Source organism: Felis catus, chromosome X (genome assembly GCF_018350175.1).
Source record: "Felis catus isolate Fca126 chromosome X, F.catus_Fca126_mat1.0, whole genome shotgun sequence".
In the NCBI taxonomy this organism is placed as follows: Eukaryota; Metazoa; Chordata; class Mammalia; order Carnivora; family Felidae; genus Felis; species Felis catus.
The window spans coordinates 88,264,985-88,283,524 of record NC_058386.1 but is presented as its reverse complement, the minus strand read 5'-3'; the positions used below and the strand labels follow the sequence as shown (position 1 = coordinate 88,283,524).

The 18,540-nt window shown below is 36.1% G+C and overlaps 2 protein-coding genes and 1 pseudogene across 7 annotated transcripts in view; all 3 read right to left on the bottom strand.

The window, feature by feature from the left end:
• Positions 1 to 18,540, bottom strand: part of COL4A5 (collagen type IV alpha 5 chain) — a 237,559-nt gene that overhangs the window by 191,159 nt on the left and 27,860 nt on the right. The window lies entirely within an intron of this gene.
• BEX4 (brain expressed X-linked 4) lies at positions 1,912 to 4,732 on the bottom strand. The gene is given in 1 exon segment (XM_011279394.3): positions 1,912 to 4,732. A coding segment is annotated over 1 exon segment (357 nt). The 5' UTR covers positions 3,145 to 4,732; the 3' UTR covers positions 1,912 to 2,787.
• Positions 9,802 to 17,583, bottom strand: LOC123383519 (annotated as a pseudogene).

Genomic DNA, 18,540 nt, shown 5'->3' with positions numbered 1-18,540 from the left:
GGGAGACACAGAATCTTAGCAGGCTTCAGGCTCTGAGCTATCAGCACAGAGCCCGACACAAGGCTCGAACCCACAAACTGTGAGATCATGACCTGAGCCGAAGTCAGACACCTAACAGGCTGAGCCACCCAGGCACCCCAAACTTTCTAAAACCAAGAACTAAGACAACTCTGAATCAACATGAAACCCCAGATAACTATAACACAGCATAGGTATTCTTTCTAAAAACTAGCTTTTAGGCCTAAATAAGCCTACTTGAAGGTAGCATATTTTCATAAATTACCCTTTACTATTATTAATCATAGTGACAACTAAAGTCCTTGCTAAGTGAGATGGTCCTGCCCACTGTTCCTACACAAAGTCAGCCACAGACAGTCATGTTTTATACTATATGACCCAGAGTTCCCATGCATGACTATGGGTAATTATAGACCAGGAAGGAGCAATGTAACTCAAAAATAATCAATCCATTGACTGGCCAGTAGACTAGGAGGTGGCCAGCATGAAAAAAAAAAAAACAGATTGAGCAGATTTCCTCCCATGAATTTGAACTAGGAAACAAGAGACTAATGTAGGTAGCAATGGGAACAAAGCCAAGAGGTCATGATACAGAATGGCCTCAAAGGCTATGTTGGCCATGTGCAAGCCTGTAATAAGAGTGAATAAAAACTATGAGGTAGAGAAAAAAAGAACAAAATAAATACATATAGACAATATGGAATCTTGAAGCTCAAAAACAATTTATCTTCTCTTCGCTGCCTCACTTTTGGAATGCTCTACAGTTCCATTCTACAATAACCACTCCACCCATATCTTGGGCTAGACTGGATATCTAGTTCTCATAACCCAGATTATACCTACCAGTTCCCAAAATAAAAGACTGTTTCTCCAATCAAAATTCAAACAAATCATATTGCATTGATTAATTTGACTGAAATTATAAATATTTTGATATGGCTTTTTATAAAAGGCAGCTACATGAGATACCGTATTTTATGAAATTCTATTTCATGAAAATTCAGATTTTCACAGAAAACCCTGCGAATATCATTCCTTACAAAACTATATATCCCTTTAATCTTCCTTAGTAATTTATGGAAAATTTTCCAGAAATGTGTTTACTGAGAATAGTGGAGAAAGCAAATAGTGAAATCACTAATATCTCAAAAAGAAATACATAAAAAGGAATTCATTAAGAATAGGAAGTTCAGGGAGCCTGGGTGGTTCAGTCGGTTAAGCCTCTGACTTCAGCTTAGGTCATGATCTCATGGTGAATTCAAGCCCTGTGTCAAGCTCTGTGCTAACAGCTGAGAGCCTGGAGCCCACTTCGGATTCTGTGTCTCCCTCTCTCTCTGCCCCTCCCCCGTTCATGCTGTTTCTCTTTCCTTCAAAAATAAATAAACATTAAAAAACGGTTTTAAAAGGAAGAGGAAGTTCAACAGTTCATAATATTCAGAAGGAATTTTTTAAAGTAAAAATAAGTGGTTGTGCTCTAACAAATGAAATATACAAAGGAATCAGCAGTTTGAAATATATACTCATTCCCAATATTCCTATTAACATGTCATTCAATTTAAAACATATTTTGCTTTTTTAAATTTTAAAAAAATGTTTATTTTTGAGAAAGAGAAAGAGTGCGAACAGAGAAGGGGCAGAATCTGAAGCAGGCTCCAGGCTCCGAGCTCTCAGCAGAGAGACAATGTGGGGTTTGAACCCATGAACCATGAGATCATGATCTGAGCTGAAGTCAGACGCCTAACCAACTGAGCCACCCAGGTGCCCTAAAAACATATTTTAAAGTGGGCTTCAGAACACCTGGGCAGCTCAGTTGGTTGATCGTCTGACTTCAACTCAGGTCATGATCTCACAGTTCACTACTTCAAGCCCTGCATAGGGCTCTGTGCCAACCAACAGCTCAGAACCTGGAGCCTGCTTCAGATTCTGTGTCTCCCCCTCCCCACCTGTCTATCAAAAATAAATAAACATTTTAAAAATTTTTAAAAAGATAAAGTGGGTTTCAACTGTAACATGTCAGGAAGCATACTTGTTTTGCTTTCCAGGATATCTATTTAAATATGAACATTACACAGGTTTCTATAGACTCCCTGATCTTTTTTGAATAAAGAGGAAAATACAATGCAACTCATATTTTTAACATTATCAGCCATTTATTAATGTCGATTTCTCATATCAAAGGTTGTATATGCCTTTCCTTTTGACATATATTACCAATTCACTAAATATACTTAAAATGCTGTGTACTGATGGTCAGAAAACACCTATGTAAGTCATAATTAATTAATTTGACAATCAAGTCAATACATGTAGAAATCCAAAACCTTAAAAAATAGTAAAACCAGAAATATCCTTGTAACTTAAAAACTGATATACAAGGTTGATATTCCTTTTTGTACTTACTACTAATACCATAAATAGGCCTATTCAAATAATAAATTTATCATGCCATTTACTTGCTGAAATAAATCTATATAGATGCTGTTATTGCTATATTACTTGTCATATCACATTTTAAATTCCATGAACTCAGGGATACTTTTTTTTTGCTTTTAAACCACTTTATTAATTTAATATTGTGAAAAGGATAGTTTTTCCTAAAATTAAGTGAAATTGCCCTACTGGACAGAAAGTTTCATACTGAGACAAAACAATATTTAATTATAAATTGGTAAGTAGAAACATCAAAAGGTTTACAGAAAAATGAAATCACAAAACTACAAGCTTGTAGAGCAGAGGCCACATTATTAACCTCAGTGAAAACCTTAGGATTCAAGGTATAAGGCAAAAGTCATGATTATCAGGTTCAGGAGTTTGGAAGCACTTATGATGCCTCATTTGCTGCTCCTTAGTCTTTCTCTTGATTTCCATCATCTGCTGTATGAACTTTTCTACACCATCTCCCTCTTGATTGTGATCAATATGCCTGTTAGGTATGTTCCACTGAAAATTAGGGACAAGTCATCTCATTGGCCCCAGGCTAACATTTCCTCCAGGCTTCTGGCTTTCACTCCCTCTCGAATTGAGTGATTCCTCTCCATTCTGCACAGGGCCCTGTTCTCTTTCATTTTCCTGCTGGGCATTTTCTATGTTGAGATTTTTCACCGCTTGTTTCTCTTTGGATGCCATTGCTCCTGGGTCTATCCTTGCAGTTTCCTCCTCATTCCAAGGCTCACTGCAAGTGTGCCGCCAAGCAGTTAGACCTGAACACCTGTTCCCCCTTCACTTCCTAATCTTTGGGGCCACCCCTGGCCCACAAACCTTCAGGGCCACTGGAAGCGGGTACCACACAAAGGGAGCAAGGGAGCGACCAACTGCTGGGTCTTGGGATCCTGTCTTTTAACAGCTATATGTTGCCAGACCCCAGCAAAATACAGGGAAAACTGTAGGGGCTCCATAAATACTTGTTGAATGAATAAATGACTCAAGAAAACTCAAGAAAAATTGATATTCCTATTTCAAGGAAGAGTTAAAAACTTACCTAAATGTTTGCATTACTCCATTAATGGGATATCTCCAGTACAGCCCTTTTATTTCTACTCTTTCCTAAATATGTAATCACTTAGTCCTACCTCCTAAGTTGACTCTCTTCATACCCTCTCTTTCTCTTGATACTGGGGTTAAAATTGCCAAATAAGAAAATTTTCAAAGATTATACCCTCCCTCTGCTAAATCCTATTCCTTTAGTCAGGAATCCCTCCCTCATCCCATCATATTTATTTAGTACCAAAGACAGAAATCTTTACAGTAAATATCATTACAAAAATTCCTTAGTGTACAACATTAATGTCCTTTCCTTAGTACAATTTCTCATTTGTTTATAGGGTTATAACTTTTAAAATCAATATTAATACTGCAAATAAAATGGTATCTATCAATTGCAATGGAGCAAGATAAATATATCTGCATTGTGAATGAATGAATGAATGAATAAGTAAATAAATAGTGAATGAATAGTAATGAATTTAATCATTCTCAGCAAGCCTAAACTTTGAAATTCAGATTACTGTATGTAGTCTCATCTGACACCAAAACAAGGAAAACACAAAAGAGACTATTCTGGGTAGAAAAACCTAAATAATGGAGTGCTACACCATGCTCATGCATTGGAAGACTCTACATAGAAAATACGTCAATTCTCCCAAATTGATCTGTAGGTTTGATTAATTCCAATTAAAATTCCAGCAAGGACTTATTGACACAAACTAATTATAAAATTTATATAAAATGGGCACTAGAATACCTAAAACTACCTTGAGAAAAAAGAATAAAGTGGGAAGAAGAATCTGTCTACTTAATATTAAGGCTTACCATATAGCTACAGTAATCAAGACAGTATGTTATTAATGAAAAAAGAGACACCCATATCAGTGGAACAGAGTAAAGAGCCCAGGAATAGATACACACAAACAAACCCAGGTGATTTTTTTTCGAAACTATAAGAGCACTTCAATGGAGAAAAGAAGAAAAGACAGCCTTTTTCAACAAATAGTGCTGAAGAAACTAAACATGGATCACAGACTTAAATGATTAAAATGAAAGTATAAAACTATTAGAAAATCTTTAGTATCCAGGGATAGGTGAAGTGTTGTTAGATGACACCAAAAGCACAACTCATAAGAAGAAATTATTGAATCATTGGACTTCATCAAATGTTAAATCTTTTGCTCTGCAAAAGATCCTATTAAGAGGATGAAAAGACAAGCTACAGATTGGGAAAAAATACTTTCAAACCACATATCCAACAAAGAACTAAATCTAGAATATATAAAGAACTCAAAAACTCAATAGTAAAAACACAAAACAAACAGTCCAATTAGAAAATGGGCAAAAGACAATGAAGAGCCATTTCACTGAAGAGGATACAAAGACGGCAAACAAACACACCAAAAGATGTTCAACATCATTAGCCATTAGAGAACCACAAACTGAAACCACATTGTGCTATTATGACAAACCTATAAGAATAGCTAAAATGAAAAATAGTGTCAACGGTATATACTGGTGAGGGTGAGGAAAAAACTGGATCACTCATTTAGGGTAAGAATGCTACTCTGTAAAACAGTTTGACAGTATCTTTTAAAAGCAAACATGCAACTACCATATGACCCAGCAATTTTACCCCTGGTCATTTAGCCCAAGAAATGAAAATTTGTGTTTACACAAAAACCTGTGCAGTAATATTCATAGCAGCTTTATTTGTAATAGCCCAAAAGTGGAATCATCCCAGATTTCCTTCAATATGTGACTGGTTTAGTAAACTGTGGTACATACATAACATAGAATATTACTCAGTAATAAAAAGGAATAAACTATTGATAATCAGAAAAACTTAGATGTATCTCCAGGGAATTACACTGATCAAAATGCTAATCACATAAGGGGCGCCTGGGTGGCTCAGTCAGTTGAGTGTCCGACTTCAGCTCAGGTCATGATCCATGGCTCGTGAGTTTGAGCTCCATGTTTGGCTCTATGCTGATAGCTCAGAGCCTGGAGCCTGCTTCAAATTCTGTGTCTCTGTCTCTCTGTGCCCCTCTCCTGCTCATGCTCTTTTTCTCTCAAAAATAAATAAACATCAAAAAATTATTTAATTAAAAATACTAATTACATAAAATTTCATACTGTATTATTCTATTTATGCAACATTCTTGAAGGACAAAATTTTAGAAATAAAGAACAGATTATGGGTTGCCATGAGTTAGGATGATGTGGGGGAAGGGAAAAAACGGGAGATGTGTATGGTTATAAAAGCACAATAAAATATCCTGTGGTGTTGAAACTGTTCAGTATTTTAACTTCGGTCATGGATACATAAATCTACATATGTGATAAAATTGTACAGAACTAAAACCCACACACAAAAATGAACACAAGTAAATATGGTGAAATCTGAATAGACTGATAGATTGTGTTAACATTAATATCCTGGTTGTGATATTATACAATAGTTTTGCAAGGTGTCACCATTTGGAGGGAACAGGTAAAGTATACAAAAGAACTCTCTGTATTATTTCTTAGAACTGCATGTGAATCCATAATTATTTCAATAAAATTTTAAATTAAAAAAAGGTCATTTGAAAAGCTGTTCACTCTGTTATAGAACCTTCTAAATTACTTAATATTAGCAATGACCAGAACTTTAATTGCACATTTCAAATTGCCTACATAAATTGGGAACATAGTGACATGAAACAATTAATATACCTTACCACAGCACCCAATCTACCCACTATTGCCCAGTAAATGTTTGGAACTGCCTCTGGTTAAAAGTAAAGTAGGACTTTGATGGAAGAAAATGAAGAACAGTAAGGAAATATATGTACAATTAAAAAAAATCTACCTCTTCAATGCTATTATTAGAGGAGAATTTTGAGTAATTATTTTCAATACGAAGTCAATAATATCAGCAGAAAGCAAAGTCAAGCAGCATTAGAATAAGACATTATGCAAAAATGAAATAAAAACTAGGTGGAAAAGTGTTTTTAAAAATGCAACCTCAGAACCCCAAAGTAAATGTGCTTCAATTCAATTCAACAAACATTTTATGAGTATGGAGTCTATGCTAGTGCTAAAGGGGAATGCAAATTATATCCTCTAGAAGTTCACAATCTAGTGAGAAAGGCAGACACATAAATAACTAATGATGATACATGGCAGACATTGATAAGTGCTATAATAGAAGTGATATACAATGCCATAGACAAAGCTCTAAGAACAATTTGTTGTATGATGCAAAGGAGTCCAGAGCCATTTATGAATCAGCCAGCACATTTAAATATACACTGAACTTCTAACCTTCCTATAATGTGTCTTAGGCATTGAGAAAGAAAATTGCAAATGCATATTTTAAATGAGAACATATAATTTTAAATAATTCTGTGTAAATTCTAATACATGGGTAAGTTTCTTAGTAAAAAATAATTCTTTTTTCTTAAGATAGAAACATTTTAAGTATGAAATATACTAAAAACCAACACAATATTGGTTTAAATTTCTTATAAGTAATTTAAATCATTTAAAATTACTAGGGGATATTGGTTCAGTTGTTTATCAACTATGATACGTTAGCTGTATAAGGAGTTAACTGTAAAAAGCTAGTGAATTTTTAAAACACATAAAATGTTCTGACTTAGAGTTTAAGGTGCTCTTTGGGGGCGCCTGGGTGGCGCAGTCGGTTAGGCGTCCGACTTCAGCCAGGTCACGATCTCGCGGTCCGTGAGTTCGAGCCCCGCGTCGGGCTCTGGGCTGATGGCTCGGAGCCTGGAGCCTGTTTCCGAGTCTGTGTCTCCCTCTCTCTCTGCCCCTCCCCCGTTCATGCTCTGTCTCTCTCTGTCCCAAAAATAAATAAAAAGGTTGAAAAAAAAAAAAAAAGAAATAAGGTGCTCTTTGGAATTACCCTTGTTTTCTTGTGTAAAAAAAAAAAAAAACATGTTCATTGGTATAAGTTAAGGAGAAAAGATATTATGCCATGAGTCCAGTAGCATCCCAACCATCATAAAAAGGGAATTATTTTTATAAATATCACGGGGTCTTAAATATATGAAAAGATGCTCAACCTTACTCAGAACATAAATGTAAATTAAAACCACAATGAGATATCATTTTTCACCTATCATATTAGCAAAGATATAATGTTTGATAGCACAATGTGTTGGTGAGGGTTGGGGAAACAAGCACTTTTATCTATTACTAGTATAAGTATAAATTGGTACAACCTCTATGGAGGATAATTTGGCAATATCCATCAAAATGACAAAGGCACATACCATCCAACCCAGCAATTCCATTTCTAGAAAATTATCCTACAGATAGTACACATCTGAAATGACCTATTACAAGGTTATTTGTTGCAGAAAGGTAATAGCAAAAGTCAGGAAACAAGCTACATATTTCTCAGCAGAGGATTGGTTAAATAAATTATGGCACATCCATACAATTGAATAATACTACGTAGCCAGAGCTCTTTATGTATTAACATGGAATGATCTTAAGCAAAGTACAGAAAATGTATAAAAATAGGAAACATAAGTAAGTATGTGCATGCTTGCAAGTGCCCGCGGTTATATATGCATGAAATAGCTCTAAAAGCAAAAACAAGAGAAGTTAGTTAAGACAGGATGCCTCTAGGAAGAACTATGTGGCTGGGCACAAAAAATGAAAGACTTTTAATTGTATAGATTCTAATAACTATCAAAATTTGAGCCACCTGAGTGGCTAATCAAAAATAAGTGTAAGTTGTGGGATGGTGGGGAGAAAAAGAAAAACAATCCAAAGCAGCACAGCACATCTTCCAGAGCAAATTATTACAGCTAATTTCGGTTTAAAAAACACCTTGGTGCAGGGGAAGAACCAAGGGAAACAATTTATTTCAGTCACAGAGTCAGCAGTTAAACAGGCTGATGTTTGTTTCATGGCATTGTAATTTTTCAAGTTATTATATGTATTATAAGTCTTGCTAAGTATTATAAATATTGTAGGGACAACGCCACTGAATTTTCCCAATTAGCTACAGGAGAGCTTTACCTTTAGCAGATCCTCGAGATCCAAAAGAAAATACTTGGTCAGAGAATCCACATTTTGGAATAAATCAATATTTTGCACATAGAGTGGAACTATGTTAACAACATTGTGAGCATCATTACTTTCAAATTAGTGTATATGGAATAAACAACTTTGATTTACTTATTTTTCCTTTGAAAACTATTAGTTAACTCTCTTTTTTCTCTCACTTTCACCATCCCTCCATCCCTTACTCTCTGCCTCTGTCTTACACACACACACACACACACACACACACACACACACAGTTTTAGAACTCAATATAGATCATTATTTCGTCCTCAACCCTATGTACAATTCTATTGCACTCATCATGCTATATTGTAATCTGCCTCTCAACAGAACTGTAGGTTTTTTGAGTGTGAGGAGATTATGTACTAGTCAACCTGGCGCATGTACCAGAATGCAAAAGTTTGATGACTGTCTCACAAACCTCCTCCTCCAAACACTTTCTAATGTAATGATCATTTACTTTATTCCGATAATTTATTTTTTATTTTTATTTTTTAAGTTTATTTTTGAGAGAAAGAGAGACCAAGGGGAGGGGCAGAGAGAGAGGGAGAGAGAGAGTCTCTCAAGCAGGCTCTGCACTGTCAGCACAGAGCCTGACCCAGGGTTTGAACTCACTAACCAAGAACTGCAAGATCATGACCTAAGCTGAAATCATGATCATTTTTTGGGGGGGGAGAGAGTGGGGGGCATGCGTGAGTGAGGGCAGATGGGCAGAGGAAGGGAGAGAAAGAGAGAGAGAGAGACAGAGAGAATCTTAAGTGAACTCCACATTCAGCGTGGAGCCAGCCAGATGCGGAGCTCCATCACACAACCCTGGGATCATGACCTGAGCCGAAATCAAGAGTCCAACACTCAGCCAACTAAGCCACCCACTTGACACTATTCTGATAAATTTAAATCAGAAAAAAATAACAATATCATATCCTTCCACATGTTTCTTGTTTTGTAAACTTTGAGAAATTCTATATTAATTTTAGACAGTATATCTGAACATTTGCATATAGGACTATTTATATTTGGCATTTAGACCAAAGGACATTAAAATAAAAATATTTTTCGGGGCCCCTGGGTGGCTCAGTCAGCTGAGCGTCCGACTTCAGCTCAGGTCATGATCTCCTGGGTTCGAGCCCTGCGTGAGCTCTTTGCTGACAGTTCGGAGCCTGGAGCCCACTTCAGATTCTGTGTCTCCCTCTCTCTGCCCCTTCCCCACTCATGCTCTGTCTCTGTCTCTCAACAATGAATAAACGTTAAGAAATTTTTTTAAATAAAAATATTTTTCAAGGTATCATTTGAAAGCATAAATAAAAAATTTTCTTATGCATAGTGTACTAGTTTGAATAGTCCTCCCAAAATTCATGCCCACCCAGCCCCTCAGAAGGTGACCTTACTTGGAAATAGGGTCTTTGCAGATGTAATCAAGTTAAAATGCAGTCAAATTGGATTAGGGTGGGTCCTAATCCAATGACTTGGTGTCTTTACAAGACGGGGGAGATTTGGATACAGAGACACACACACAGAGGGAAAACATCATGTGATGATGAAGGTAGAGATTGGAATGATGTATGTATAAGCCAAGGACTGAAAGGAACCACCAAAAGCTAAGAAGAAGAAAGGAATGATCCTCTCCTAGAGCCCTCCGAATGAGAATGGCCCTTCTGACACTTGGTTTCAGACTTCTAGCTTTCAGAATTGTGTGAGGCAATATTTTTTTGTTATCTTAAACCACCCATTTTGTGGTACTTTGTTAGGGCAGCCCTTGGTATCCATGGAATATTATATGTTCATTGCCAAGTAAAATGAAATAGTTAACTAATGTTAACAGCATTATCTTGGTTCTAAAAACATCCTAGTATTTTCCAGCTTGATCGTAATGAGATAATCAACAAAGGGGTAAAAATCATCTTCCACATCTCCCAATGTGAGGCTCTGGGAGTCAGTTTAATCACACAAATCCCAAATAAATCAAGTGCATTCCTAGATCCAGATTTTGTTCCAGCTGTCTATGAACCAAGAGGGGTGCCTTCACCGGACACTGACTCTGCCAGCACTCTGATCTTGGATTTTTCAGCCTCCAAAACTGAGAAATAAATTTCTCACCCCAACTATGATACTTTGTTATAGCAACCTGAATGGACTAAGACAGTAATTCATTCTGTAAGTACAATAAAGGAAAAAATACTATATAATCATCTCTGTACATGCAGAATTATAGTAGCCATTTCTGATTAAAACTCTCACCAAACTAGGAATAAAAGGTAACTTCTTTAATCTGATAAAAGGCAGCCCATAAGGCACACAGCTAACACAGACTTTCTCAACAGTAGAACTATTGATATTTTGGCCTGGATGATTCCTTGTCATGCAGACTAGATGGGTATAGGTACTGTGTTTTGGAGGATAGTGAGCAGCATCTCTGGCCTGTACCCACTAGACACCAACAACAGCTCCCAATCATGACAACCAAGAATGACTCTAGACATTTCCAACTGTTCTCTGAGGGCAAAGTTTATGAACCCATTGAGAACCATTGAACTAACATCACATTTAATGGTAACAGACTGAATGATATCCCCCTTGTAATTGGAACAAGGCAGAAATGACTAATCTCATCACTTTGCTCTCACTGCCTCTACTGAATATTGTACTGGTGGTCCTATCCAAGACAGCAAGGAAAGATACACAACTAATAGGCAGAGAGAATGGAAGGGGAAAAGTAAAACTTTTCAAAAATGGCATAATTGTACATATAGAAAATCCTGAAGGATCTACAAAAAGTTACTACTAAAAATAATAAAACTGGTACACTGAAATGTATAAGGCACTGCCAAGAAAAATTAAAGAATACCTAAAGAATAAATATAACATAGACATACAAAGGGAGATTTAATATCATTAATGTCAATTAGGCTATAGATACAAACACAATCCAAATAAACTTGCACTGCCTGATTTCAAGCCTTATCATAAAGCTAGAATAATCAAGACAGTGTGATATTAGTATAAGGATAGGCAAGCAGATCAACAAAACAGAGTATATGGTCCAGAAATAGATTCATACATAATATGGGCAATTGACTTGCAAAACAAGTGAAAAGTAACTCAATAGGAAAAGGATTGTCTTTCAAAAAATAGTGAAAGAACAACTGGATTTTCATATTAGAAATATTTTGGACATCAGTGAAATGGTTGAGTAGGAAACTCTGAGCACCTGTCCCTCCACAGAAACATCAAAAAATCAAGGAAGAACTGTCAAAATTAAATTTTTCAGAACTCTGGAAAATGATCCAAACTTTACAACAACCAAGAAAATGTTGAATCAAGAAAAATACAAGTGAAAAGTGGTAGAAAAGGTCTGTGGTGCTTTTGTTTGTCCTTACCCAGCTGCCTCCCTGGCTCAGTGGCACCTTCCAAGAGGGCAGCCACCTTCACACTGTGGGACCCTTGTCCTTGGTACCAGAGGCAGCAGAGAAGATTTTGTTCACAAAGTATTGTTTGTCTGCACTAACCTGTCTGGGGGCCACCTGAAGGGCTGATGCAGGGCATTTGTCTTTGTTTCACCTAACTTAGAAAAGACTCAGGACAGCAGAGCAGTAGTCATTGTGAAAAACACTGTAAGGTGAATGGACAATTCACAGTTGCCTGGGGCAAAAGACTGAAGGTAAGGCATATGGATAAACTCCCAAAAGCCTGTGAGGAAAGCAGTGGAGTTTTTTGGGGGAAAAAAAAGCATTGAAAAATGTCCATGTTTACTGAGGAATTTAAAAAGCCAGGTATATGTCCAGGGGAGGACCCATGCTCAGCAAAGACCTGAGAAAAACTTATGTTTTCACAATGGCTGATCTCCAAGCACAGTATAAGCAGGAAGTGAAAGCTAAGGCAGAGTTGCAAATGTCCTGGCTAAGTGTTGAAGGACTGCTACAACAAAGAGCCAATGCACAAAGACAGGAGATTTTTCTTCTTCCTCCTCTTTTTTTTTTCTCTTTTGTTCTCCTTTTCTCTCTCTCTCTTTTATTGGTTCCTGGCATTCAAAGAAATATCCTTCAAAACACTATCTCATGGGTGCCTGCATGGCTCAGCCAGTTAAGCATCTGACTTCAGCTCAGGTCATAATCTTGCAGTTCGTGAGTTCGAGCCTTGTGTCAGGCTCTGTGCTGACAGCTCAGAGCCTGGAGCTTGCTGTGGATTCTGTGTCTCCCTCTCTCTCTGCCCCTCCCGCACTTGCAGTCTGTCTCTCTCTCTCTCAAAAATAAACATTAATTTTTTTTTAAAAGCTATCTGAGCAATAGTTAAAGCAACACAGATTTCAGTACCACACATGACAAGGTATATGGTCTCTACGTAAATAAGTTGCAAATGTCACTAAACAAATAGATAGCTACTTCCCTCAACAATAAAAAAGAGGAAAGTCTAGTAAAGGGAAAAATCTGATTTCCAGTTACCACATTTAAAATAATCAAATTCTGTTTTCAACCAAATATTACAAAGTAAAAGGTAAGTGTAGCATGTTTAAGAAAAAATAATTGACAGAAGTTATCACTGAGGAAGTCCAAATGCTGGCCTTATTAGACAAGGACTTTATCTTTTTAATTTATTTTCTCATTAAACTTTAGTTTTCATGGGTCTCAAAATTCTGTCACAGATTTTTGGTCAAGTTATTTCCATTAAAAATTACTAATTTTAAAAACTAATAACTTAAAACTGTCACACACACACACACACACAACAAATGGCCCACAGAACATTCTTCTTTCCTTCTGAAGGTTTTACAATGCATTATTATCATTAACTAGTCTTTTACTATTAAACTTACATGGCCAATTGACAGAAACAGTTCTGAAACCATTCTTCCACCACTGTTTAAAGACTGGGGTGGCAGGTATCAGGGTTAATATTAATTTTGCCTTCTGAGTTTTCTGGGCAGACTTGGTGACCTTGCCAGCACCAGCTGTCTTCTTGTCCACTACTTTAATGACACCCACAGCAACCACCTGTCACAACCACCTGTCACATGTCATGAACAGTAAAACACCCCAGAGGAGGATAGTCACAGAACCTCTCAACACACATAGGCTTGCAAAGAACCATTTATTAACAATGGCAGCATCACCAGATTTCAAGAACTTGGAACCATCTTCCAGCTTCTTTCCCGAATGATGATCAATCTTCTCCTTTGGCTCAGAAAACATGCAATGTGAGATTGGGACTATCTAGCACAGGTGCATATCCAGCACTGATTTGGCCTGGATGGTTCAGGATAATCACCTGAGCCATGAAGCCAGCTGCTTCCATTGGTGGGTCATTTTTGCTGTCACCAGTCACATCACCACAATGGACATTTTTTACAGATATGTTCTTGACATTGAAACCCACAGTGTCCCCAGGAAGAGCCTCACTCAAAGCTTCATGGTGCACTTCAACAAACTTGACTGGAGCAAAGGTGAGCATTACCAGGTTTAAGAACACCAGTCTCTACCTGGCTCACAGGGAAAGTACCAATACCACCAAATTTGTAGATATCCTGGAGGTGCAGAATCAAGGGCTTGTCAGTTGGATGAGATGGTGGCATAATGCAATCCAGAGCTTCAAGCAGTGTGATTCCACTGGCATTGCCAACTTTATGGGTGACTTTCTATCTCTTGAACCAAGGCATGTTAGCACTTGGCTACAGCCTGTTGTCACCATTCCAATCAGAAACTGGCACAAATGCCACTGTGTCAGGATTGTAGCCAATTTTCTTAATGTAAGTGCTGACTTCCTTAATGATTTCTTCGTATCTCTTCTGGCTGTATAGTGACTCAGTGGAATCCATTTTGGTGTGTAAACACCAACATTTAGTTGTTTTACACCCAGTGTGTAAACCAGAAGGGCATGCTCATAGGTCTGCCCATTCTTGGAGATACCTGCTTCAAATTCACCAACACCAGCACTAACAATCAGGACAGCACAGTCAGCCTGAGATATGCCTGTAATCATGTTTCTGATAAAGTCTCTGTGTCCTGGGACATCAATGATGGTCACATAATACTTGCTGGTCTCAAACTTACACAGGGAGATATCAATGGTGATATCACATTTACTTTCAGCTTTCAGTTTATCCAAGACCCAGGCATACTTAAAGAAGTCTTTTCCCATCTCAGCAGCCTCCTTCTCACATTTTTTAATAGTTCTTTTGTTGATCCCACCACATTTACAGATCAGATGACCAGTAGTATTACATTTGCCCAAATCTATGTGTCCAATGACAACGATATTGATGTAAGTCTTTTCCTTTCCCATTTTGGTTTAGTTTTAGTGGTGGTTTTCATGACACCTGTGTTTTGGCAAAAAACCCATTGCAAAAAAGCTAGACAAAGACGTTAAAACAACTGTCTTAAACATACTCAAAGAGCTAGAGAAAACCACGGACCAGGAACTAATGGAAACCAGAAAAACAATACGTGAACAAAAGGAAAATACCAACAAAGACATAGAAAGTACAAAAAGGAACCAAATAGAAATTCTAGAGCTAAAAAGCACAGTATTTGAAATGAAAACTTCAACAGAGGTGTTTAACATCAGCTATCACAGGCAGAAGGGAAAAAAATCAATAAACTTGAAGATACAACAATTGAAATTATCCAGTCTGAGTGGAAGAAAAGAATGAAGACAAATGAGTGGAGCCAGGAAACCCATGGGACACCAAGCTGAACAACGTATGCATTTTAGAAGCACCAAAAGAAAACGGAAAATAATATTTAAATATTCTTTTAAGAGTATTTTAAGAAATAGCAGATGAAACCTTCCCAAGTTTAATTATACATGAATCTACACATTCAAGAAGTTCAATGAACTCCAGGTACAATAACCTCAAAGAGATCCAAGAAATATTCTAATCAAACCGTCAAAGACAGGGGCACCTGGGTGACTGAGTCAATTGGGAGTCTGACTTCATGATCTCACAGTTTGTGAGTTTGAGCCCCACATCAGGCTCTCTATTGTCAGGGCGGACCCCACTTTCGATCCTGTGTCCCCCTTTCTCTGCCCCTCCTCTGCTCATTCTCTCTCTTTCTCAGAAATAAATAAAACATTAAAAAAACAGTGCCAAAGACAAAGACAAAGAGAGAATCTGTAAAGCTGCAAGAGAGAAGCAACTCAACACAAAGAGATTTTCAATAAATTAGCAGCAGATTTCTCATCAGAAACCATGGAAGCCAGAAGGCAGTGGAATGACATATTTAAAGTACTGACAGTAAAAGAATGCTGAAAATCAAGAATTCCCTATCTAGCAAAAACCATCCTCCAAAAATGGGAGGTAAAATTAAGACATGTTTAGATAAACAAAACCCAAGAGCATTCATTGCCAGTAGACCTGCCTTACAAGAAATGCTAAAGGAATTTTTTCAGGCTGAAATGAAAATACACAAGATAATAACTCACAGCCTTATGAAGAAATAAAGATCTCTAGTAAAGGTAACTATATAGCTAAATATAAAAGCCAGTATATGATAGTTTCAATTTGTAACTCTTTTTATTTCCTATATAATTTAAAAACCAAACACACAAAGAGATAGTTATATTTTACAAGGCACACAATATATGAAGCTGTAACTTATGAGAACAACAATATGATATGAATTCAAATCAGACTGTTATAAATTCAGGTCATTAATTTTAATCCCTATGGTAACTACTAAGAAAAATGTAGTACTACTATGTAAAAGAAACACATAAAAGGGAATGAAAAGAGAATGAAAATGGTACCATACAAATAATAAATTATACACAAAAGAAGAAACGAATAGAGAAAATGACAGGCAAAAAAGTTATAAGACATACATAAAATAGCAAAATAGCAATGGTAAATCCTTTTTATAAGTAATCATTTAATATGTAAATGCATTAAATTCTCCTATCAAAAGACAGAGACTGGCAGAATGGATTGAAATTTAAAGAAAGAAAAAAGATATTCCATGCAAATAATGACCAAAAGAGAGCTAGAGTAGCTGGCTATAATATGAAACTATATTTTAAGCCAAAACCTGTTACAAGAAACAAAGAAGGAAGTTACATATGTTTTTAAAAAGTAAATGCATCCGTAATTTATAATAATTATAAGAATACACACCAAACAGTAGAGCCCCAGTATATGAAGCAGATATTGATAAACACTGAAGACAGAATTAGACAGTTTTATAATAATTGAAGTTGGAGACTTCAATAATCAAGTTTCAAAAATGGATAAAAACATCTAGACAGAAGAATAATAAGAAAATAGATGTCTTGCACAACACCTTAAACCCAGTCCTAAAACACAAATATAGGACACTTCACTCTACAGCAGAATATATAGTCTTCTCAAATGTGCATGGAATATTCTTCAAGACAGAACCTATACAGGCCACAAAACCAGCCTCAATAAATATAAAAACATTGAAGTCCTATAAAGTATATTCTCCAACCACAAAGGAATGAATTTAGAAATCAATAAAAGGAGAAAAACTGGGAAAATCACAAATATGTGAAAATTAATACACTCTTAACCAAAGGTCAAAGAAAAAAATCACAAAGAAAATTAGAAAACACTTTGAGAAGAATGAAGATGAAAACACAACATACCACAACTTATGGGATGCGATAAAGGGAGTAGTGCCAGGGAAATTTATAGCAGTAAATGCCTACATTAAAAAAGAGGAAAGATTTCAAATCAGTAACCTACTTTTGTACCTCAGAAAAACTAGAAATATAAAAGCCAACTAAATGCAAAGCTAGCATAAAGTAGTAAATTATAAAAATTAGAGTGGAGATAAGTTATATAGAGAATAGAAAAACAATAGAGAAAAGTCAATTAAATCAAAAATTGGTTCTTTGGAAAAGATCAGCAAAATCAACCAACCTTTACCTAGACTGAGAAACAGAGAAGATGTAAATAACTGAAAATAAATAATGAAAGATTATGGAACATTGCTACTAACTTTACAGAAATAAAAAGGATTATAGGAGAATACTATAAATACCAAAAAAATTAGACAACTTAGATGATATGACCAAATTCTCACAAACATGCAAATTATTAAAACTAAATCAAGAAGAAAATAGAGATGGAGCTAGAATGTTTTATGCTAAGTAAAATAAATTAGTCAAAGAAAGACAAATATCATGATTTCACTTATATGTGGAATTCAGAAACAAAACAAAAGAGCACAGAGAAAAAGAGAAGCAAACCAAGAAACAGACTCTTAACTATAGAGAATAAACTTCTGGTTATCAGAGGGGAGGCAGGGGGAAGGATGGAGGAAATAGGTGATGGGGATTAAGGAGTACACTTGTTGTGATGAGTTTTGGGTATTGTATGGAAGTGTTGAACCACTCTATTGTACAGCCAAAACTAATATGAAACTGTATGTTAACTAACTGGAATGTAAATAAAAACTTTAAAAAGCAGATGAATGGATAAAAAAGAAGTGGCATATAGAGAGAAGTAAATATTACTCAGTCATAAAAAAAGAATGAGATCTTGCCATTTGTGCCAACATGTATGGACCTAGAGGATATTATGCTAAGTCAGAGACAGACAAATACCATATGATATCACATACATGTGGAATCTAAGAAAAAAAACAAGTGATCAAATAAAGCAGAAAAAGACACTTAAATACAGAGAACAACTGGCAGTTGCCAAAGGGATGTGGGTGTGGGGACAGGCAAAATAGATAAAGGGGATATAGATGCACAAACTCACAATTATAACATACATAAGTCTCAGAAATGAAAATAAGCATAAAGAATATAGTCAATAATATTGTAATAATGTATGGTGACAGTGACTACACTTAAAGCGGTAAGCATTGAGTAATGTATAGAATTGTCAAATCACTATGTTGTACACCTGAAAGGTAACATCATGTGTGAATTATATTTCAATAATTAAAATAAGGAAAATGAAATAGAGAATCTGAGAAAAAAGAAACATAGAAT